General features: G+C 51.5%; 2 protein-coding genes across 2 annotated transcripts; both read left to right on the plus strand.

Moving 5' to 3' along the window:
- Positions 1 to 4: 4 nt before the first annotated feature.
- SLC44A4 (solute carrier family 44 member 4) lies at positions 5 to 12694 on the plus strand (the record flags this gene model as incomplete). The annotated part of the gene is made up of 21 exons (XM_079712830.1): positions 5 to 38; positions 1701 to 1749; positions 2218 to 2291; positions 2426 to 2504; positions 3467 to 3566; positions 3649 to 3774; positions 3922 to 3982; positions 5323 to 5407; positions 5491 to 5574; positions 5853 to 6088; positions 6178 to 6277; positions 6780 to 6872; positions 7142 to 7244; positions 10448 to 10701; positions 10788 to 10882; positions 11002 to 11105; positions 11217 to 11290; positions 11499 to 11569; positions 11668 to 11762; positions 11894 to 11978; positions 12576 to 12694. The coding sequence occupies 21 exons, from the start codon at positions 5 to 7 to the stop codon at positions 12692 to 12694; spliced, it is 2121 nt and encodes a 706-aa protein (XP_079568956.1).
- A 532-nt stretch (positions 12695 to 13226) lies between these two features.
- Positions 13227 to 16535, plus strand: NEU1 (neuraminidase 1; the record flags this gene model as incomplete). The annotated part of the gene is made up of 6 exons (XM_079713662.1): positions 13227 to 13388; positions 13827 to 14019; positions 14741 to 15003; positions 15614 to 15796; positions 15981 to 16203; positions 16309 to 16535. 6 exons carry the CDS (start codon positions 13227 to 13229, stop codon positions 16533 to 16535), a joined length of 1251 nt encoding a protein of 416 aa, XP_079569788.1.
- Positions 16536 to 23828: the final 7293 nt, after the last annotated feature.

Below are 23828 nucleotides of genomic sequence, written 5' to 3' on the forward strand. Positions count from 1 at the left end.
AGACATGGGGGGAAAACAGGACCAGAACGAGGTCTACGGTGAGGCTGAGGGTGAGGCTGGGGTGGGGGCCCAGGACCCGGCGAGGGAGGGATGGCCTGCTCGGGGGAACGGGGGCTGGGCCGGCACCAGGGAGAGGAGCTGAGGGGAGTCGTGGTCCCCGAGGGGAGGGCCCAGGGAACAGCTGATGGAAGGAAACAGGGTCCTCGGAGGAGGATGGGGTGCAGGGGCTGGGAGCCATTGCTGAGGAGCCTTTGGGGTGTGAAGCTGGGGTCTGCATGAGGAGGGGGGCTGGAGTCCCTGCGACGAGGGGGTGATGCCATGCCTCGACTCTGGGCCCCTCAGGACAGGGCCCTGGAAGCAGAGCCTGAAGGAGGCAGGGTCAGGGTCCTGAGCAGAGGAAGGGGCTCACGGGCTGGGAGGAGTGAGCTGGGCTCTGGGCCGCTGTCAGGAGGAACAGCTTGGGGTCCCTGAGAAGGAGGCGGAGTTTCAGCCTGGACGCTGGGTCTCTGAGGGGAAAAGGCGCTGGGGATCTCCCTGCCGGGGTCTGTGAGGAGTGGCGGGGGAGTGGGTTCTGCTGGGGGTCCCTGAGAGGAGTAGGGGCTGCAGATCTTGGTGGAGAGAGAGCGCTGGGGACCAGCCTCTGGGTTCTCTGCTAGGAGGGAGTCTATCTCAGAGTACACTAGGAATAGGGGCAGCAGACTTCTGGGGCTCCTGTGAAGGGTAAGGCCTGAGGAGAAGGAGTAGGCAGCCTGTCTCCAGCATCTCTGTGAGGGGCAAAGGCTGGGAGGCTGCCCCAAGGGGTCCTGAGGACAAGGGCAGGGGGCGGGGTGGAGGCGCCTGCTGGGAGGGGGACCTGGGACCAGCCTCTGGGATCCCTGTGAGCAGTGAGGGCTAGGGCCCTGCCTGCAGAGGTGCCTTGGGGTTTCGGGGGTCTGAAATTCTGGTCTGGAAAGGAAGGAACCCCAAGGGAGGGACCTTCCAGAGGCGAGGCTTGGTCCGAAGGGAGTTAGGGGAGGGAGCAGTGGGGACACCCCACAGACTTCCTGGAACAGCTTTGGGTCAATCATCGACATCGCGTCTGAGAACCACGGAGGGACAAGAGTCCAGAGCACCTGGGAGAATGGACCGCACCCCTTCCCACACTCTTGCTCAGCCCGCTGTCCTCCCTCCTCGGTGCCCATACGGGACCCTGGCTGCCTGGCCTCACCTCCGCCCTGTGTGTACTCAGGGAGGACCAGGAACAGGACGGGCCACAAACTGCCCGGCTCACGTGTCACCCTGACTGCTCTCCCAGAGACTGGCAGTAGCCTGGGGACTAAGCTCCCTTCCGGGTGGAGGTCTACAGGGCACCCCCCATCCCCAGTCCCTGCGGGAATTCATGACTTTGGCTGAGGGCCTTGAGGTGTGACCCGTAAATGACCCATAAAAAGCTGCCCTTTCCCCTCCCTCCAAGGCCGCCTGGTTGGAGTTCACAGTGATCAGTGAAGCTGCTGACCAAGCCCTGATACTACCTTTCCTGTTCTCTAATTTCCCCTCCTGCCAGCCCTGCCCCTGTCTATCTACCCCCAAACTCCTGGGGGCCAGGTAGGACCCTGGTGCAGGGTAGCTCCTGCTGTGGGGGAGGGTTTGGAGGGACTGGAAATGGGGGGAGAGACCCCTCTCCATGCCTCACCCTCCACACTCCTCCCCATGCCCTTCAGGGAAACCAGCCAAATATGACCCCTCCTTTCGAGGCCCCATCAAGAACAGGTGAGTTCTGGGCACTGCGCTGCTGGGGTCAGGGTGGGGCGGAGGGGGGCGGTGTCTGGGTTTTGCTTCGTATTTGCTGAAATATTGGTAAGAAACTTGTGAGGAAAAAACCTCCTGCCCCAGGAGAGTGGTGGCCCTGGGGAGACTGTTGTGTGTGGAGGGGGCACAAGGGGGCTTCCCGGCAGCTGGTGATGTTCTGTGTCTTGGCCTGGGAGCTGGCTTCACAGGCATGTGTCCTTTGGGAAAATTCATCCAGCTGAGCACTTCTGAACTGGGCCCTTTCCTGTTTTAAACTTCAGAAGAAAGTTTACCCACCCAGAAAAAGGTTTTCTTAAAGAGAATAAAATGAAAGCTACCTATGCCTACTTTCCAGCATCCCCCAACTCTCCAAAGCACGACTCCTCCAGACCACGCTACCCCCACTCCCCAGCATCCCCTCTCCAAAGGTTTCCCCCATTTCTCTCCAAGGAGCTGCACAGATATCATCTGCTGTGTCCTCTTCTTCCTCTTCATTCTGGGTTACATCGCCGTGGGGCTTGTGGGTGAGTTTCTGGCAGTGCAGAGCTGGGCAGTGGCTGGGGGACATTATTGTCCCAAGGAGGGACCACACCCACAGCCTTTCCCTCTTAAGTCCCTGCCGCACTCCGGTGATTCATCTGTGTGTCTCTGTCTCCAGCCTGGGTGTATGGAGACCCCCAGCAAGTCCTCTACCCCAGGAACTCTACTGGGGCCTATTGCGGGATCGGGGAAAACAAGTGAGTATGAAGGCAAGAAGAGGGGGCAGGAGGGAGGTGAGATGGGGGATGGGTAGGCGACCACTCCACCTCAGCCTCCCTGAATCTCACCACTCCAGGCCACGTAGAACAGCCTCCACTGCTGGCCAGTGGCTTCTGAGTCCCCCTAGAATCAGGAGGCAGCAAAGAGTCATGGTTAAATGCATGGGTTTTAGGGTTCAGAGATGGTCATTTGAATCCCCAGCTGGGCTAAGTAAGTTCTGGTTTGTGACCTCCGGCAAGGTACTCAACATCTCTGAACTTTGATTTCTTCTTCTGAAACATAAGGATGATTCCAGAAGCAAGGCTATCAGTCCCAGCATGCAGGAAGCCTTCAATAAATAATAAAACCACTAACATTTATATGGCATTCCAGGCAGGCAGTGTACTTTACACACACAAACTCATTTAAACCTTGTGAGGTAGGTACTATAATTTTACATGTGATGGAACTGAGGCAGTGAGTGGTTAGATGACTTATTCAAGGTCATAAAGCTGGCTCCAGAGTTCAAGCTCTTAACCATTTTGTTAGCAGTGACGATGCTGAATTCCTCTGGGCAATCTTTCAGGTGTCTCCCATACCTCCCCAGCTGAGCTGAGCTTCCAGAGGCCAGGAACTGGGCCCATTGCACTCTTTTTTTTTTTTTTTTTTTTTTTTTGTGGTACGAGGGCCTCTCACTGTTGTGGCCTCTCCCGTCGCGGAGCACAGGCTCCGGACGCGCAGGCTCAGCGGCCATGGCTCACGGGCCCAGCCGCTCCGCGGCATGTGGGATCCTCCCAGACCAGGGCACGAACCCGCGTCCCCCACATTGGCAGACGGACTCTCAACCACTGCGCCACCAGGGAAGCCCCCCATTGCACTCTTGAGGCACAGCCCTGGCGGTCCCTCTCTTTCCCCGAGGCTTGACCAAGCCCTGATGCATACACTTCCTTCTCTCCTACAGAGATAAACCGTATCTCCTGTACTTCAACATCTTCAGCTGCGTCCTAACCACCAACATCATCACAATCACCCAGAATGGCCTGGCATGCCCCACACCCCAGGTCAGAGTCTGGAACCTACCTCTGTCCCCAGATCTCCCCCAGGGTCTGGATACCAGCCGCTCAGCACGCTCTCTGCCCCCAGGTGTGTGTGTCCTCCTGCCCAGAGGTCCCATGGACTGTGGAAACGCACCAGCTCTCACAGTCGGTCGGGCAGGTCTTCTACGCAGCAAATAGGAACTTTTGTCTGCCAGGGGTGCCTGGGGACATGGTGAGCGCTGTTCCCAATGTCATTGCTAAGGAGGGTCCATGATGAGGGAGGGTGGGAGGGGGAGCTGGGTAGATGATCGTGGTGGTAGAAAGGGGACTCACTCCTTCATCTTGCTCTGTGTCTGTCTGTCCTCCCCCCACCCTCCAGCAAGTGCTCCAAAGCCTGAGACAGGAGCTCTGCCCCAGTTTCCTCCTCCCTTCCACTCCAGGTGAGAAGCCACATTCCTTCCTCAGACATCATCCAGTCCTAGATTTTTTTCCCTCAAACAAGGGAACCAGGCTCAGAGAGAGCCAAGTCACACAGCTTGTCTGTGACAAAATCGGAATGAGCACCAGGTCTTCGTTTTTTTTCTCTGCCGCGTGATCATCCTACAGTCAGATCACCAGTGCTTATTATGTACCTGCTGTGTGCCAGGTACCGGGGACAGGTGAAGCGAAGATGAAAACTGCTCCCCTTTTGGACTACATCCTAGGTGGTGAGATCAGAGCTGTTCACGAAGCGACTGCATGAGATTGCCATGAGAACATACGTGGGTGAATGTACACACATGCATTTATGTGCAGGCACAGGAAACAGACTGGAAGGATGTTCACCCAAATGTTAAAGTGACTGCGGCTGGGTGGTGGGATCACAGTTGGCTTTTTTTTTTATAGTTGACTTTTTTTGTTGTTGCTCTTTTTCCCAATATTAAATGTTATTTTTAATAGAAAAAAAATTAACTATAGCATGAGAAAAGATATCCAGCTCTCAATAGGTACAATAGGAAGTATCTCCAATGAGTGCTCCAAGGTCAGATAGATCTGGATTTAAATTCCAGCACTTTCCAGCTGTGTGGTCTTAGGAAAATGACTCAACCTCTCTGAGCCTTGTTTTCTCATCTTTAGAATGTAAATGCAAAGCAAGCCTGCCTGGCAAAGCTGTTGTGAGGGTCAAGATAAATGGCTCTGTAGGCACATAATAGGTGCCACAGGAGATAGGGGTGGGGCCAGAAGGCTTCCTGGAGGGGGTGAGATGGAGATGGAGCTGAACAGGGCATCATGGATGGGATTTCTGGAGGAGGAAGCACAAAGGTACAGAGGGGAGGGGAAAGTGGCTGGGCTCAGATGATGGGGACTTAAAGCCTGGCCGTGAGCCTGGGCACTCTCCAGGGCAAGGCATCTGGAGGTGTCTGGGCAGCAGAGTGACCTAGAGCCCTGGAATGCCAAGGTCCGGGCTGTGCCGTGTCTCCCGGGCACTCTGGCAGGGGCTGGATTGAAGGGTGGCAGGGGTGGGCGTGGAGGTGCTGTAAGAGGCAGGCCAGAGGGCAGGAGGGTCTGAACCCAGGCAGTGGCAGGGTGGGGAGGAAGGAGCATTAAGAGACAGTGAAGGAAGCATGGGCTCCTGGGGCAGGAGCTCCCTTTCGGCTGTGGAATCAAGAGCAGCCCTCTGAGTGGGGCAGAGCCCTTCTCAACTCTGTCCCTAAGGGCACGACGGGCTGGGGTGGGGGCCAGAGACTTTCAAGACAAACTCTGGGCCCTCCCACCCAGTCGCCCGGTTCTCTCCCTCCAGCTCTGGGGCGTTGTTTTCCATGGTCCAATAGTACTGTGCCTGAGCTCCCAGGGATCTCCAGCACGTCCATCGCCCAGGGCGTCAGGTGGGCATTCCCTTGCCCCTACATCTCGGTCCCGCTCCCCCTTCCCACTCACAGCCCCATCTGACTCTGTCTTTCCCCACCAGTGGTCTTCTCGACAGCCTCAACGCCCGTGACATCAGTGTCAAGATCTTTGAAGACTTTGCCCAGTCCTGGTATTGGATTCTTATGTGAGTCACCACATTCCCCTGCTCTCTTGTCCTTTGCTTCTCCCCACTCTGACCCTCTATCCCTTAGCCCACCGTCTGAAACAGAGCCTTTGGGCAGGGGAGGAGGAGCCAGAGCTCAGAATGGATCCCAAGTCCAACAGGATTTATAAAAGAAAGCGTGGGGTGGGGGTGCTGATCTGGGGACATTGGGGGTTTGAGGAAAGGTATTTGGGGACCTCTGAAAGGGGAAAGATATGGGGGATGTGGGGTGACCCTCACCTATGTTTCCCTGCCCTCAGTGCCCTAGGTGTGGCTCTGGTCCTGAGCCTGCTGTTTATCCTGCTTCTGCGCCTGGTGGCCAGGCCCCTGGTGTTTGTGCTGATCATAGGGGTGCTGGGCGTGCTGGCATACGGCATCTACCACTCCTGGGAGGAATACCGCGTACTGCGGGACAAGGGTGCCTCCATCTCCCAGCTGGGCTTCACCACCAACCTCAGCGCCTACAGCAGCGTTCAGGAGACCTGGCTAGCAGCCCGTGAGTGCCCTGCCCACCCATGAACCACCAGCCACCCAAGGGCTGCCCTGGCCATGACCCAGGCCACTCTGCCCCCTGTCCACCCTCAGTGATCGTGCTGGCTGTGCTTGAAGGCATCCTGCTACTGATGCTCATCTTCCTGCGGCAGCGGATTTGCATCGCCATCGCCCTCCTGGAGGAAGCCAGCAGGTCAGGGCCCATGTGGGAAGGAGAAGGGGCGGAGGGCAGGGGGGGTGCCCAGGATGGGAGTGCTGGAAAGGTGGCAGAGCACTGGAGGAGAAAGGCAGCACAGCACAGTGATTAACATTGCTGTGTGGCTCAGCCTTTCTGTGCCTCAGTTTACCCGTCTGTAAAATGGGGGTAACAATAGTTCCTACCTTGTAGGGTTGTCATAACGATTAAATTAATTAGTGTCTTGTCAAGTGCCTAAAACGTGAAACAAGCCCTTACTCTCCCTGAAGCCGCCCCTGGTGGCTTCTTTGTCGCTCTAGTTTCCTCTAAAGTTCCCTTGAGCCTGATTTATTCAGTTCAGTTCTTTTAGGGAGCTCCTACTATGTGCCCAGCCTTAGGGGGAAGGAGCAGACCCTGGAGAGGGCAGAGGTGTGGCCTGTGCCAGGGTCAGCACTGTGAGAGGATGGGTGGGGACTTGGGGGGCTAGGCTCACTGGTGTACTGCTCTCATCTCCCTGCAGGGCTGTAGGGCAGATGATGTCTGCCATGTTCTACCCGTTGTTCACCTTTGTCCTGCTGCTCGTCTGCATTGCCTACTGGGTCATGACCGCTCTGTATCCTTTGCCCACATGACTGGGCCCTCCTGGAGCCCTTGGGGGTGGGGGGCAGGGCAATACTTTTGTAGACAGTGTGCCTTAGTGTGATTGGAAGAAGGCACCCCTTCCTCCCAGCAGACACAGCCCTGCCTTGAAAGAGCAAGCACAGTCTGAATTTCAGCCCCTCTGTGCAGTGAACAACCTGCTCAAGCACCTGGGAAGGGGTTGCTGAGGAGGGGAACTGTGGAGGCCCCCACGTCACCATGCTTTCCTTGACTCCCCTCTGGGTACCTGGCCACATCGGGGCAACCCCAGTACGTGTTCTGGGCGCCCAACGTCAGCTTGTCCGGCTGTGAGAATGTGCCAATGAATACATCATGCAACCCCATGGTGAGGATTTGGGGTGGACGTGGAGGGGCACCAGTAGGGCTGAGGGGACCTTAGAGAACAACTGGTTCAAATCCCTCATTGTGCAGAGGAGACTGAGGACCAGAGACGGCAAGGGGCTCACTCACGGGTCACACAGCAGGCCCCTAGCAGAGCCAGAAAGGGAGTCTGTCTGCAGACTCCAGATCTCCCGCTGAGCCACCCATTGTGCTGCAAGAGGAGGCATGCTGTGCCCAAGGGCAGGGCCAGGCCCTGGGGCAGGTGGATCTCAGAACTTCTCCATCCCTCCCCAGGATATTTCTCTGCCTAGAGGACCATTAACCACTTCACCCTTTCAGTCTCAGTCCGCTCACCTGTAAAATGGAGATAATCTTAATATCTGTGCCTCAACGTTGCTGAGAAAATTAAAGGACATTGGGCACATGAAAGTATAATGGCTGGCACCTGATAAGAGCTGATAACTGTAGATCGGTTTTGTTTAAGTTATCTTTAGTTAGGCTTCCTCAGAACACACTGTTCTAGGCAATAGGCAGGTGGGCTCCCTGGGGGCCTGGGAGAGTAGCTGCTACCCCAAACTCTCCCCTCTGAAGTTCCCAGGGAGTGAGGCTGCACTGCTGGGTATTTACTGTCAAAGCTTTCATGTGGCCACCACATCAGAACTGGGACCATGGGCTGTGCCCACAAGCATTAGCCCCACTCTAAAAAAGGAGAGGGAGGTCGTTTACACTTAAGGAGGACCCATTATGTGCCAGGCACTGGCTATACAAAGCCCCAAATGAAGTACTTTTGCTTTCAACTTGCTTATGACCTAGTGGTGGGGACTGACACAAACCCACAATTACATACAAAGTGGAAGGTGGTTATAAATTCTTGTTATAAAATTTCAAACAGACCAGTCCCTCCCTTAGGAAGCTTGCACAAGCCTCTTAGATGGCCTCATCCACCAGAGGGCAGACAGCAGAAGCAAGAACTATAATTCTGCAGCCTGTGGAAGGAAAACCACATTCACAGAAAGATAGACAAAATGAAAAGGCAGAGGACTTTATACCAGATGAAGGAACAAGATAAAACCCCAGAAAAACAACTAAATGAAGTGGAGATAGGCAACCTTCCAGAAAAAGAATTCAGAATAATGATAGTGAAGAATGTTTAACAAAGACCTAGAAGAATTAAAGAACAAACACCTAAAAAAAAAAAAGAAAGAAAGAAAAACACCTAGAAGAATTAAAGAACAAACAAACAGAGATGAACAATACAAAAACTGAAATGAAAAATACACTAGAAGGAATCAATAGCAGAATAACTAAGGCAGAAGGAACAGATAAGTGACCTGGCAGACAGAATGGTGGAATTCACTGCCACAGAACAAAGGAAAAAGAATGAAAAGAAATGAAGACAGCCTAAGAGACCTCTGGGACAACATTAAATGCAACAACATTCGCATTATAGGGGTCCCAGAAGGAGAAGAGAGAGAGAAAGGACCCAAGAAAATATTTGAAGAGATTATAGTTAAAACTTCCCTAACATGGGAAAGGAAATAGCCACCCAAGTCCAGGAAGCCCTCCAAGTCCATCCATGTTGCTGTAAATGGCAACATTTCATTCCGTTTTATGGCTGAGTAGTATTCCATTGTATTTTTGTACCACATATTCTTTATCCATTTATCTGTTGATGGACACTTAGATTGCTTCCATACCGTAGCAATTGGAAATAATGCTGCTATGAACATTGCGTGCATGTGTCTCTTCCAGTTAGTGGTTTTTGGGTCTTTTTTTCCAGGTGTACAGCCAGAAGTGGAATTGCTGGGTCGTATGGTAGTTCTATTTTTAGCTTTTTGAGACACTTCTCACACTGCTTTCCACAGTGACTGCGCCAATTTACTTTCCCATCAGCAGTGTACAAGTGTTGCCTCTTCCTCACATCCTTGCCAACATTTGTTGTGTTCCTTTTGATGATGGCCATTCTGACAGGTGTGAGGTGATATCTCATTGTGGTTTTGATTTGCATTTCCCTGATGATTAGCGATGTTGAGCATCTTTCCATGTGCCTGTTGGTCGTCTGCATTTCCTCTTTGGAAAAATGTCTATTCAGTTCTTCTGCCCTTTTTTTAAAAAAATATAAATTTATTTATTTATTTATTTATGGGTGAGTTGGGTCTTTGTTGTTGTGTGCAGGCTTTCTCTAGTTGCAGCGAGTGGGGGTTACTCTTCGTTGCGGTACACGGGCTTCTCATTGCGGCGGCTTCTCTTGTTGCAGAGCACAGGCTCTAGGCGCGGGCTTCAGTAGTTGTGGCTCACGGGCTTTTGAGTGCAGGCTCAGTAGTTGTGGCGCACGGGCTTTTGAGCGCAGGCTCGGTAGTTGTGGCGCACGGACTTAGTTGCTCCGCGGCATGTGGGATCTTCCCGGACCAGGGTTTGAACCCATGTCCCGTGCATTGCCAGGTGGATTCTTAACCACTGCACCACCAGGGAAGCCCCGTTCTGCCCTTTTCTTTTTTTTTTTTTGCGGTACGCGGGCCTCTCACTGTTGTGGCCTCTCCCGTTGCGGAGCACAGGCTCCGGAAGCGCAGGCTCAGCGGCCATGGCTCACAGGCCCAGCCGCTCCGTGGCATGTGGGATCTTCCCGGACCAGGGCACGAACCCGTGTCCCCTGCATCGGCAGGCGGACTCTCAACCACTGCACCACCAGGGAAGCTCTCGAGTTTTTAAAGGCAAATTCTGAACATTGTGCCATTTCACCTTTAAATATATTAGGATGGATCTCAACAGTTAAGGACTTTTAAAAATCATAACCCTAACATGGGAAAGAAAAACTACACCATTATCACACTGAACAAAATTAATGGCTCCTTAGCATCATCTGATACCCAGTCTGTTCAATTTTGCTAGAAAGTGCTTTGGTTGAAGTTGCAGAGGCTCTTCTGGGAGGGGACAAGCTGTTCAAGTGCAAAGGAGAGCTAGGCATTGGTCACACTGCCTTCATACCATTAAGGCTTAGTCCACACAGCCTGGGCGCTCTTGTGCCATCCAGAGACTGGAGACTGAAGGAAACTAATTACACTCACACAGTAGGCAAGTTGAACCCTGTCTGAACCCAGAGATGGATCTCCTGGAAGGAATGGGCTTCCCCAATTCTCAGGAGGCTGCTCTCTGCTCTGGGAGGGCAGGAGCTGGTTGGGAATGAGCCTCCTCTGCCTGCCTCCCCAGGACCAGCCGGTGAACTCCTCCTGCCCAGGGCTGATGTGCGTCTTCCAGGGCTACTTGTCCACAGGCCTAGTACAACGTTCTCTCTTCAACTTGCAAATCTACGGGGTCCTGGGGCTGTTCTGGACCATCAACTGGGTACTAGCCCTGGGCCAGTGTGTCCTGGCTGGGGCCTTTGCCTCCTTCTACTGGGCCTTCCACAAGCCCCGGGACATCCCTACCTTTCCCCTGAGCTCTGCCTTCATCCGCACACTCCGGTAAGCCTGGGGCAGGGGGCTGGGAATTATGAACCCGGGAGTCCTCTGACTACCTGCCTCTGACTACCTCACTAACCCCTGTGCAGTTACCACACTGGGTCACTAGCCTTCGGAGCCCTCATCTTGACCCTGGTGCAGATAGCCAGGGTCATCCTGGAATACATTGACCACAAACTGAGAGGTGAGTCGAGGTTGGGGGCTGGGCAAGGCTAGGCTGATCAGCTGGATCCTTGGGGGCTGGAGTGGGGGCGGTGTGCTATCAGGGGCCAGTGACCAAACATGAGCCCTCTTTACCCCCAGGAACCCAGAACCCTGTGGCCCGCTGTATCATGTGCTGCTTCAAGTGCTGCCTCTGGTGTTTGGAAAAGTTTATCAAGTTCCTGAACCGCAATGCATACATCATGGTGAGCCCACTCCATGAGCAACCCCTTGCTCTGGGGGCCCTGGATGTGGGCTTCCTACCCTGGCCTAGGTAAGCTCACCACAGGTAACTCTGAACTTTCCACCTCCCCCAGATTGCCATCTATGGGAAGAATTTCTGCGTCTCGGCCAAAAACGCCTTCATGCTGCTCATGAGGAATATTGTCAGGTCAGGCTGTCACCCCCCACCTCCATGACCTCCCACCCATAAGCATGCTGTGCTCAGAAGGGCCTTGAGCTTGGTTTAATCTCTGCTGCCTCCATCTTGAAACGTGAACAGTGTTTGTTTTGCATCTGTCATGGCAAGTTATATAGCCAGTTCTACTCCCAGCCCTGCCAGGCCTCTTACCCCCAACCTACCCCAACTCCTTGTACAGGGTGGTCGTCCTGGACAAAGTCACAGACCTGCTACTGTTCTTTGGGAAGCTGCTGGTGGTTGGAGGTGTCGGTAAGGACCAGGGCAGGGAGTTACAGAGGACAGGGGTGCTGGGCAGTTTAAGAGGTGACCTCAGAGGAGTGATGCTGACCTCCAGATCTCTCTCACAGGGGTCCTGTCCTTCTTTTTTTTCACCGGTCGCATCCAGGGACTGGGTAAAGACATTGAGAGTCCCCAACTCAACTACTACTGGCTGCCCATCATGGTGAGTGACACCCCCCCAACCCCCCACCCCCATACCTTCCCAGCCCCACCCTCCACCCCAACCCATCCCCGACGCCCGCTTCACCCTCCAACTCTCCAAAGGAACCCTAAGGGAAACCTTGCATCTTGCAGACCTCCATCCTGGGGGCCTATGTCATCGCCAGCGGCTTCTTCAGCGTTTTCGGCATGTGTGTGGACACTCTCTTCCTCTGTTTCTGTGAGTCACACCTCCACCTCCTCTCCTCAACTTAAAGGTACCAGATCATTCAGGCTTTTTTGGAGACTTGGTGCTTCTAGAAACAGCGACCTTGTGAGTTACAGGAGCCAGAGCCTCTACTAACATCCTCAGGGCAGGTGTTTGGGAAGAAAGGAGGGAGTGAGCGCCCAGGCTCCTGGGCTCTCCCAAGAAGGAGCATTCCAGGGGAGAGGCCTCTGGTATCTTCCCCTAGAAAATCTAGGAAAGAAGTTAGCCACAGGAGACTTCCCAGCAGGTGGCTGTAGTGAGTGGGGATTTTCTCACCCTACTGTATGCATTCATTCAGGGTTTCGTGTGTACCGGGCTCTGCGCTAAGCAATTGACATGTATTTTTTCCGTTAATCCTTATCACGCTATGAAATATTTTTGACACCCCCCCCTTTACAGACGAGGAAACTATTACATAACCTACCCAGTAGGTTGCAAAAACTGCCCCCCAAAATCAGCCCGTGGTGGCGCAGCCTGGAAACCAGGGAGCTGTCTCTTAGTCCCTGATTTTCCCAGGGAGTGGGGTTGGCTCCCAGCGGTGCGCTCTTATGAGTCTATGTCGTGCCTCAGTGGAAGACTTGGAGCGGAACGACGGTTCCGTGGACCGGCCCTACTACATGTCCAAGGCCCTTCTGAAGATTCTGGGCAAGAAGAACGAGGTGCCCCCAGGAGACAAGAGGAAGAAGTGAGAGGCGCAGCTCTGATCCAGGACTGCACCCCGCCTGTACAGCCTCCCAGCCTCAACCCGCCTTCCAGATCTCGATTTTGTAGTAAAAAGATTTTATTAAAAGACTGATATTTTGTTTTCTCAAAAACTCTGGGACTTTTATTTCCTCCTACATGCTGCCCTTTTTAACCTCGCCTGGCTCTTTAAAATAGATACCGCCCCTATGACGTGACCCAGGTGCCTCGGCCAATCAAAAGGCTCCTGAGGAGTAATGCACGCCCCCTTCTTCACCCCAGCCAATACGCTTCCGGCCGGGGTCACGCGCTCTGGGGCTTCAAAGAGGGCCAATTGGAAAGAGGTAGCTCTGAGGCGCCGAAGGGTCACGTGGGGAGTCGTGCGAGGGCCATAGAGAGTCGCGGAAGCGTGGCGGGCCGGCTGGGATTGGGGCGGGTTTGAGGGTGACATCTGAGCGTTTAAAGGGCCGGGGTCAGTTGACGAATCCAGCCCGCGTCTAGTCCTGGGGGGGCCAGGGTCGCTGCTGCCGCGAGGGAGAGATGACTGCGGAGCGGTCCGGCACGGTGCCCCTGGGCAGACCCGGGAGACCGCGAATGCTGGGATCATGGGGAGTCTGTAGGGTTCAGGTGTTTGCCGCGATCTTCCTGCTGCTGTTGTCTTCAGCAGGAGTCGGGGCCAGGGCAAAGGACGACTTCAGTCTGGTGAGTCACCCCTCGCATAGCCCCATCCCCGACTCACGCAGGCGGTCTGTGCCCAGCTGTACTCCGGGACCTAGGCTGCTGAGCCCCCTCTCCTCCGAGGGACTCTCCGACCCCGTTCCCTCCTTTCCCAGTCCGTTTCCCTCTCGGGGCCCTTGTCCTCTTTCCCTCTGAGTCTCCTCTTTCGAGCTCCTTACCCTTTTGAGGTCTCCCTGTCCCTGAGGGCTTCTTGTCCCCTCGTAGTCCCTCCCCCTCTCCGAGCCCCCAGTTTCGCTCCGAACTCTCCTCAGGGTTCCCCTTCCTTGTTCTGGGACCCCTTCTCCCACTCGGGATCCCCATCACCCTGCCTCTCCCAGGGAAACCTGACTCCGAGCCGCTCTTCATTCACCCTAAAACCCCAAGTCACGTTTGTTCTGTTGACCCTTCCTCCTCGCTTCGTAGGTTCATCCGCTTGTAACCATGGAGCAGCTGCTGTGGGTGAGCGGGAAGCAGATCGGCTCCGTGGACACCTTCCGCATCCCGCTCATCACCACCACTCCTCGGGGCACTCTCCTTGCCTTTGCTGAGGCCAGGAAAATGTCAGCATCGGATAAAGGAGCTAAGTTCATTGCTCTGCGGAGGTCCACGGACCAGGGTATAAAGATGCCTGGGTCACAAGAGGCTGGATGGGTGGGGAGCTTGACCTGCCTTAGGGCCCTGAGGCTGCTGGATCCCTGAAGAGTAGAGGGAACCTAAGGTGGGAAGGTGTCCAGGGCAGTGATCTGGAAATTGGGCTCACCAAGGAGTTGAACATTCATTCAGACATTTACTGAGCACTTACTATATACCTGACATTGTTCTAGGTTCTGTGAATACAGTTATGAACAAAACAAAGCAAAAATCCTTACCTTCACAGGGCTTATATTCTACTGGGGTGGGGGGAGACAGACAATAAACATAATAAATAAGTAAATGTATTTTTTGTACTGGGAGCTGATAAGTGCAGTGGAGAAAAATGAAACATGGCAAGAGGTATGGAGAGTGCCAGAATTTGACTGTAATTTTAAGTAGATGACATTTGAGCAGACTCAGAGGAGGTAAGTGAGCCTGGAAGAAGAGCCAGGCAGGTGTAACAAGCTTAGACAGAGTTCCCCCACACACACAAGGAGGGGAGTATTTGAGGAATGAGAAGGAGTTTGTGCGGCTGGATGTAGTGAGCAAGGGTAGAATAGATAAGGTCTGAGAGGTAAGGAGCGGCAGGTCTCGTGGGGCCATCATAAGGCCTTGGGTCCCTAGCAGGAGGTGAAAATTGCAGCGAGTGGTGCAAAGGGAACCTCCAGAGTGCTCACCCTGGGTTTCTTCCCTTTTTTCTTTAGGCAGCACATGGTCTCCAACAGCTTTCATTGTGGACGATGGGGAGAGCCCAGATGGGCTGAACTTGGGGGCAGTGGTGAGCGATACAACAACAGGAGTGGTCTTCCTTTTCTACTCCCTCTGTGCTCACAAGGCTGGCTGCCAGGTGGCCTCCACCATGCTGGTGTGCAGCAAGGATGACGGCGTTTCCTGGAGTTCGCCTCGGAACCTCTCCTTGGACATAGGCACTGAGATGTTTGCCCCCGGACCGGGCTCTGGCATTCAGGTCTCTGTCCTGAGATGGGTGGAGGGGGGTGCCTCGTAGAGAGTCTGCCCCGTTATGGACTCCTTTGCAAAGAGAAGATCCTGTGAAGTCAGATTTTTCTGTCTTAGGTGGCATTCCTTGGAAGAAAGGGACATCCTGGGAGGAACACCCTACCAAGGGAAGGTGGAATTTTGCCATTGGCTTCCCATCTGGGGGTTGTCAACAGGGCTGCACTAGTCCATGTGCAGATTAGAAAAAACATTAGAAAGTTCTGTGCAGATTAGAAAAAAGCCCTCCTTTGGGCAGACACAAGCCTGTGCCATGGTCCACAGCTTGGCCTGTGAACACAGGTTGGGTTTAAGCTCCCATCTCCCCCTGTGGCTGGGCCCCCTTGTCCTGTGCACAGCCTGTCCAGAGTACACCCTGGATGTCCCGAAGGAGCTTATCGTGCCAAAGAGCTTCTTAATTCAGACAGTGGGTGTTTGTAATGCTTGTGGAACCCTCAGCAAGCAAGGACAGAACGGAAGAGGACAAGGTGTGTCCTCACACTTAGGAGGTGGTGGGTTCCCCTCCCCTGCCTCTGAGCCCCCTCAGTGTCTCCGTCTGTGGCACCCCTATCCTTTTCCCACAGAAACAGCGGGAGCCTCGGAAGGGCAGGCTCATTGTGTGCGGCCACGGGACGCTGGAGCGGGACGGGGTCTTCTGCCTTCTCAGCGATGACCATGGCGCCTCCTGGCGCTATGGGAGTGGGATCAGCGGCATCCCCTATGGCCAGCCCAAGCGGGAAAATGATTTCAGCCCCGACGAGTGCCAGGTCAGGAGTCCATGGGCTGTCCCCCACCCGCTCAACCTGCTCTGTCCTCCAGAGCACCATTTCACTCATGGACCCCGGGCCTGGCTCCCCAGCTCCGTGCCACCCAGTCTTGCTCCCTCAGGGACAGGGCCCTTTGCCCCGCCCCCACCCTGCGTCTTCCTGAAGCCCTCTTCTCTCCGCTCAGCCCTTTGAGCTCCCCGATGGCTCAGTGGTCATCAATGCCCGGAACCAGAACAACTACCACTGCCACTGCCGAATCATCCTCCGCAGCTACGATGCCTGTGATACTCTGAGGCCCCGTGATGTGACCTTTGACCCTGAGCTTGTGGACCCTGTGGTAGCCGCAGGGGCTGTAGCCACCAACTCCGGCATTGTCTTCTTCTCCAACCCAGCCCATCCAGAGTTCCGTGAGTATCTGCCAGGTGGGGTCGGCGAGGAGCCCCCGTGACCTAGAGAAGGAGGCCTTCTCTAGGGGGAGACCTTCCTTCCCCTGACTCTGGTGCTGTTCCCAGGAGTGAACCTGACCCTGCGCTGGAGCTTCAGCAATGGCACCTCATGGCAGAAGGAGACGGTCCAGCTGTGGCCGGGGCCCAGTGGCTACTCCTCACTGGCAACCCTGGAGGGCAGTGTGGGCGGGGAGGACGAGGCCCCGCAACTCTATGTCCTGTATGAGAAAGGCCGGAAAGAGTACATAGAGAGCATCTCCCTGGCCAAAGTCAGCGTCTATGGGACACTCTGAGCTGTACACCTGCCACGGGGGTAGAAGGCCCTGGACTCAGCCTCAGGACCATGGGTCTGTAGAGGGTCTACTGGAGGAGCCTAGAAGACGGTCCCACCTTCCTTTAGAGTCTAGCGTTTTGCAAAATCAACTTCTCTTTGACAGGGAAATCATTCCTTAGGACTAAAAACCTGGCTTCTCCCACATAGGAAGAGCCGCCCACACGTGGGAGCACTTCTCTTCCACATTGCTGGGTCTGCCCCCTGCCCTTTCTGCCCTCTCAGGGCAATGATTGGTCCTTTTCTTGGACAGGGCTAGGTGGGCCTGTAGCATTAAATAAATGTGAACTCAGGGAATTGGGGAAGGCTTACCTCTTTGGAGTAAGATACTGGCTTTGGAGAGGGTTGGTGAAAGTTCCAGAGGGGCAGGATGTTTGGTTTCAAGGTAAGGAACGAGGTGCACCACCCACTTTGACTATGTATGAATCAAAATGTTTATAACTTAACGTTCTTAATGAAGGAGAATGAATATTTGCAGTCTCTGTGGTTCTGTCAGTGCACATCTTCACGTCTGTTTTCCTCGTGCACACGTGTGGGACTGGGAGTGTGTTTTGGGGAGGAAGCTGGTGTGCTTATTGCCTGTTAAAATCTGTGACTTTGGCAAATCAAATCCTTTCTTTTTCACATTCCTTCTTATCACAGAAATACAGCTTGCTCTTAACAAGTGTAATGAGGAGGAGGAGGAGCCTCATAAGATAATTAAAAACTGGCTGTTTTGTATTTCTAAGGTGGGGTGAGATACTGTCCTCCATGAAACAGGGAGCAGGTGTGTAAAATGCAGATGAGAAGCCTCTCCCAGGCCAGCCTGGCAGAGAAATAAGCACTGTGGCAATTATGTGAGAAAACAACATCTCATCCTAAAGGAGATGCTGTGAAAACAGCTGAGTGGGACAGCCACAGCTTTTCTCCATATGGAAAGAAAATGCAATGCCTGGATGAGACGGTAGGAATGTTCAAGACGTTCTTTTCTTTTTTAAAAAAATATTTATTTATTTATTTGTTTGCTTATTTATTTATTTGGCTGCGCCGGGTCTTAGTTCCAGTTCCGGCATGCAGGATCTTCGTTGTTGGTGTGGGATCTTCGTTGCAGCACCTGGGCTCCTTAGTTGTAGCATGCAAACTCTTAGTTGCGGCATGCATGTGGGATCTAGTTCCCTGACCAGGGATCGAACCCAGGCCCCCTGCATTGGGAGCACAGAGTCTTATCCACTGCGCCACCAGGGAAGTCCCTGCACATTGCGTTTTGATGTTTCTTAAATCTCAGTCTACAGTAGTTACACCTCCTATCCTCTCTTCTTTCTCTCTCTCTCTTTTTTTTTTTCTTTTTGATACCGTCTACACAGAAATATGTTCATTTGTCCTGTAGAACGTTCCACTCTCTGGATTCATCTGTTTCTTCCTCAGAGTGTCATTTAACTTTTTTCCTCCATCCCTTGTATTTCCAGTTATCAAACCTGAAGGTTTAATTAGATTCAGATTCCACTGGGTGAGGGAGGCGGGGTGGGGGTGGGGGACAAGATTCCTTCCCAGGTGCTCTGTGTTTCCTATTGTGCTCCCTCAGGAAGCAAGTGCTGCCCGCTTGTCCCTCTCTGAGTAAAGCTGAACTGAGTGATGGGTTCAGATGGCCAGAGCCTGACCCCTCCTTTGTAAGGTTTCCCCATCAACCTTCCAACTGACAGTTTCATCCACAGATGAGTTTTGCCTGAATCAATTATTTCATGAGGGGTTGTGAAATGTTGGTTTTTGAATTCTATTATTTTGTCCTCATTTATTAGCTGGAATTCTTTAGTAAAAGGGAACTGTCCCTCATCAAGGCTGTTGGGTTACCCTGAAGCATGATTTGTATGGGAAAGTCAGGATAAATGCTTCATTTCTCCCCTTAACTTACCAGGTCTCAGAGTAACCTGATGTAATATTTTACCTTGGCCAGTAAACCACCTTGTTCCCACACAGGACACACATACAGAGGCAGAATCTATGGGCCTGCAGGGGGACATCTGAGGGAAGAAATATGCGGAGACGAACACAGGCAGCATGGCCGGGGAGGGCGGGCTCTGCTCTTCTAACACAGGTGGAGGAATAGATATGACGCAGGAAGCGCGGTGGGGGGGTGGCATCTGCAGCAACTGGGACATCTGCTATCCACTGCCACTAAAAATGCACATCTGAGAAAGTCTCGCTAACAACTTTCTTTATCAGAAATAATGGAGGAGAGAGAGGAAATGGTACCATGAATGTCTGCCACATGAGCTACTGCCTCGTGAAGTAGACATGGCAGGGGGCTTGTAAGGAAGTGATCATGTTCCTTCTTCATAGCCAAGAACCCTCAGCTAAGAGAGAGGCTCCTCAAGGAAGGATCTCCTCCCCTGGAGGGGGCGGAGTGGAGTCATTATAAACCAGAGTCCTGGCCCTACCCCAAACCTGCCTGTAGGTTCGGTGTCTCTAGAATCAGTCCAGGACCTTGATTTTTTTTATTTTAATGTATTTTATTGAAGTGTAGTTGATTTGCAATGTTGTTAATTTCTGCTGTACAGCAAAGTGATTCAGTTATACGTTTGTATATTCTTTTTCATATTCCTTTCCATTATGGTTTATCCCGGGATACTGAATATAGTTCCTTGTGCTATACAGTAGGACCTTGTTGTTTATCCATCCTATATGTAATAATTTGCATCTGCTAATCCCAAACTCCCAATCCATCCCTTCTCCGCCTCCACTCCCCGTTGGCAACTGCCAGTCTGTTCTCTGTGTCTGGGAGTCTTTTTCTCTTTTGTGGATAAGTTCATTTGTGTCATATTTTAGATTCCACATATAATTCCTCTAATAATTGGTGATGTCGAGCATCTTTTTATGTCCCTGTTGGCCATCTGTACATCTTCTCTGGAAAAGTATCTATGTAGGTTTTCAGCCCATTTTTCGATTGGGTTGTTTTTGTTTTGTTTATTTTGTTGTTATTGAGATACATGAGCTGTTTGTATATTTTGGAAATTAAGCTTTTCTCGGTCACATCATTTGCAAATATTTTCTCCCAGTTTGTAGGTTGTCTTTTCATTTTGTTTATGGTTTCCTTTGCTGTACAAAAGCTTGTAGTTTGACTAGGTCCCATTTGTTTATTTTTGCTTTTATTTCTATTGCCTTGGGAGACTGACCTAAGAAAACATGGGTATGATTCATGTCAGAGAATGTTTTGCCTATGTTTTCTTGTAGGAGTTTTATGGTGTCATGTCTTATATTTAAGTCTTTAAGCCATTTTGAGTTTATTTTTCTGTATGTTGTGAGGGTGTGTTCTAACTTCATTGATTTACATGCGGCTGTCAGCTTTCCAAACACCACTTGCTGAAGAGACTGTCTTTTCTCCATTGTATATTCTTGCCTCCTTTGCAGGACCTTGCTTTTTTGTTTTTTAATAAATTTATTTATTTATTATTTATTTATTTTTGGCTGTGTTGGGTCTTCATTGCTGCACACGGGCTTTCTCTAGTTGCAGCGAGCAGGGGCTACTCTTCATTGCAGTGCGTGGGGTTCTCATTGTGGTGGCTTCTCTTGTTGCGGAGTAGGGGCTCTAGGCGTGCGAGCTTCGGTAGTTGTGGCTCACAGGCTCAGCAGTTGTGGCTCACAGGCTCTAGAGCCCAGGCTTGGTAGTTGTGGCACATGGGCTTAGTTGCTCCACGGTATGTGGGATCTTCCCGGACTAGGGCTCGAACCCGTGTCCCCTGCGTTGGCAGGCAGATTCTTAATCACTGCGCCACCAGGGAAGTCCGGGCCTTGCATTTTTAAAAGGAACCACAGGAGAGTCTAACACTGGGGTCTTTGGGCTGCACTTTGAGAAACTATCTCTTAGACGTTTTAGCCTAGACTTAGGAAGACTAGATTTCAAAACACTGAAGAAAAGATCTCAAAAGAGAAACTGTTTCAACAGGAAGAATTTGTGTTTAAAAAACACCAATAGGGCTTCCCTGATGGCGCAGTGGTTGAGAGTCCGCCTGCTGATGCAGGAGACGTGGGTTCGTGCCCCGGACCGGGAAGATCCCACGTGCCGTGGAGCGGCTGGGCCCGTGAGCCATGGCCGCTGAGCCTGCGCGTCCGGAGCCTGTGCTCCCGCAACGGGAGAGGCCACAACAGTAAGAGGCCCGTGTACCACAAAAAAAAAAACAAAAAAAAAAACACCAATAACCATAAAAGATGGCAGGGACCAAACCTGCCTCTTTACGTGGGCATCTTAAACCCCGCCACAACACCTAGCACATGGTGGATGCTTAATACAGGAGGAAAGGCAAGTCCAGGATGGGTAAGGAGCTGGGCCAGTGTTTCTAAGTGTGGTTCCAGGTAGGTGGCAGCCACTCCCTGGGAACATGTTAGAAACGCTTGACCTTCCCCCTATACTGACCACCCCTCTCCCCACCAGACCTGCAGAATCAGAAGCTCTGGGGTGGGCCCCAGCACTCAGTGTGTTAGCAAACCCTCCAGGGGATTCTAATGCACATTCAAGTTTGAAAACCAGGGTTAGAACACAAGTCAGGGGTGCAGAAAGGGTTGAAGAATTGTTGGTTGGTTGGCCTTTTTTCTTTTAATATAAAGGGGGAATTAGAAGGAGTGGCAGGAGACTGAAAGGGGAAGGTATGTGCTTATTTGTACAAATAGGACAAAGTGGACTTTGAAAACTACAGCCTGGTGAGTGCCACCTGGATCAGCAGCCAAATTCTAGCATGGAGCCCTAACCCCCTAACACAGGCCCTTCTGCCTCCTTCGAAGCCTCTCCCCCCTCCCCCCAGCCCCTTGGCTCAGCATTGCAAAGACTCTGGGCTCTCACTGTTTATCAGGCTGCCCTTGAACAATAGAAGGAGCCTAACAAGTAATATTGAGCAGCAAAGACCAGGGACCAGGCACCAGGTACAGTTTCTCACTAATTCAGTCCTCACAACCAGAAGTCATTATCAGGAAGGAGCAGGACGAGGTCCATCATTTTTGCCCAAAAAAAAGGATTAGGAAAGAAGATCTAAGACAAAGGCTTGCATTTCTTTTTGACAAAAAACAAAAACACACACACACACACACACACAAAACGGACTTAAATTTACTACAAGGAAAGGGTAGGTCTTCCCTTTCCTAATATTCTGGATAGAATATTTTTTTTTTTTTTTTTTTTTTTTTTTTTTTTTGTGGTATGCGGGCCTCTCACTGTTGTGGCCTCTCCCGTTGCGGAGCACAGGCTCCGGATGCGCAGGCTCAGCAGCCATGGCTCACGGGCCCAGCCGCTCCGCAGCATATGGGATCCTCCCAGACCGGGGCACGAACCCGTATCCCCTGCATCGGCAGGCGGACTCTCAACCACTGCGCCACCAGGGAGGCCCTGGATAGAATATTTTTTAAAACACATTTTTAGGGAATTCCCTGGTGCTCCAGTGGTTAGGACTCTGCACTTTCACTGCCGAGAGCCCAGGTTCAATCCCTGGTCCAGGAAGTGAAATAGCACAAGGTGCATGGCTCGGCCAAAAAAACAAACAAACAAACACATTTTTAGTGTAGGGATTCGTTGGTGAGAAAGTAAGGGAAATCTTCAAAAACCAAAAATAATGGACAGCAAGAACCCAGAAAAACAAATGAGCCCTGGAGCTGGTATTTGCCCTGAGGACATCAATCAATGCTGAGTGACCAAATCAGAATTACAGTGGATCACAGATTTGCAGTCAGGATGTAAAGCCAAGGTCCTGAGAAGTTCTGGAAATTGTGAAAGGAAAATCAAATGGAGTTGGTATTGCTAAGAGAGCTCTCTAAAATGGAGCTGGGAGGCCATTAAGGAAATGTGACTTATACACATCTCAGCCTGGATGGAATCTGACCTTTTGACCTTATGAAGTCATCCAGAACATCTGCTAGAAACTTAAAATACATATAAAGTAACTCGTGACAGTCTACTTATCAGACCCCTACCCTAAAACAACCTGTGATTCCCTGTGGACAAATATTTTCTGACTTAGTCAATCATAATTCTCACTCAACTTTAACAACCTTGTGGCTTTGTGTCTTTATAAGCCTCTGACTCTTTCTTTTCCTTGGAACACATTTTCGGGGTTACCCGAATCTGTGTCTCCCTAACTGCAATTCTTAAGACTCCAGATAAACTCTTTTCTTATTTGCAGCCTCCTGCACTATTTTTTTTTTTTTAGTTGACAAAGTTAAAAAAGAGCATTGGTCCCACCCCCGCCCCAGGGTGGGAAAGCAGTACTGCCTTGGGTGCAAAATTTAAGAGAACACCAAAAAACTCAGGAATCAAGATAAATCATGTTTTAGTGCAATTTAAAAAAAGTCAAATTGGCAAACTACAGCTCACAGGCTGACTACTCTTTGTAAATAAAGTATCAAAAGGCCACATCTTCAGTGTGGGAACTGGCCTCCATCTTTGCTTTGGATAGAGGGGGGAAAAAGAAAAGGAAAATAAATAAAAGTATCTGGAAAATTCCTAACAAAAAGTTCATACTCCCGTGGGATTAACACCAGAAGTCACATTTCCTGTGGCCTCCAAATCTGCCAGCCACACATTTAGCAGTACCTGGTCTTAAGGTCAGTGGTGAGTACATGTTGTTTATTAGTCTTCTTTAAATTGTACATAATTATTATGTACACTTTTGTGTATAATAATTAGAAGGAAAATTAAAAATAAAATAAAATGAAATAGAAGGAAATAAAAGGAACAAATAAATAAATAGAAGGGAAAAGATAAATGGAGACCTCTGGGTAACTTGGCAAAAATACAACCACAAAGGGACTTCCCTGTGGTCCAGTGGTTAAGAATCCGCCTTCCAATGCAGGGGACATGGGTTTGATCCCTGATCGGGGAACTAAGATCCCACATGCTGCAGGGCAACTAAGCCCACGCTCCACAACTAGAGTGCCCACGCACCACAACTAGAGTGCCCATGCACCACAACTAGAGAGCCCGTACACTGTAACGAAAAATCCCACGTGCCACAACTAAGGCTCAACACAGCCAATATATATATATTAAAAAAAATACAACCACAAAGGTGATGTCCAGAGGGAATGCCAACGTGCATCAAGAGAGGATGAGGTTGGAGGGAAGAGTGAAGATGCATAATCAGCTTTATGCTTCAGTATCTTAAGTCCAGCTAACTTTGTGATGTTCCTATCAACCAATTTAAGGGAGGTGTGTTGTTTAACCTTCACTAAGCTTGGTTTTTGTATTTTGGAATCCCTGAAGCTGTTGAAGTGCCCTTGCCATTGGAGGTGGGAGCCT

Source organism: Hyperoodon ampullatus (assembly GCF_949752795.1).
Source record: "Hyperoodon ampullatus genome assembly, chromosome: 10".
Classification (NCBI taxonomy): Eukaryota; Metazoa; Chordata; class Mammalia; order Artiodactyla; family Ziphiidae; genus Hyperoodon; species Hyperoodon ampullatus.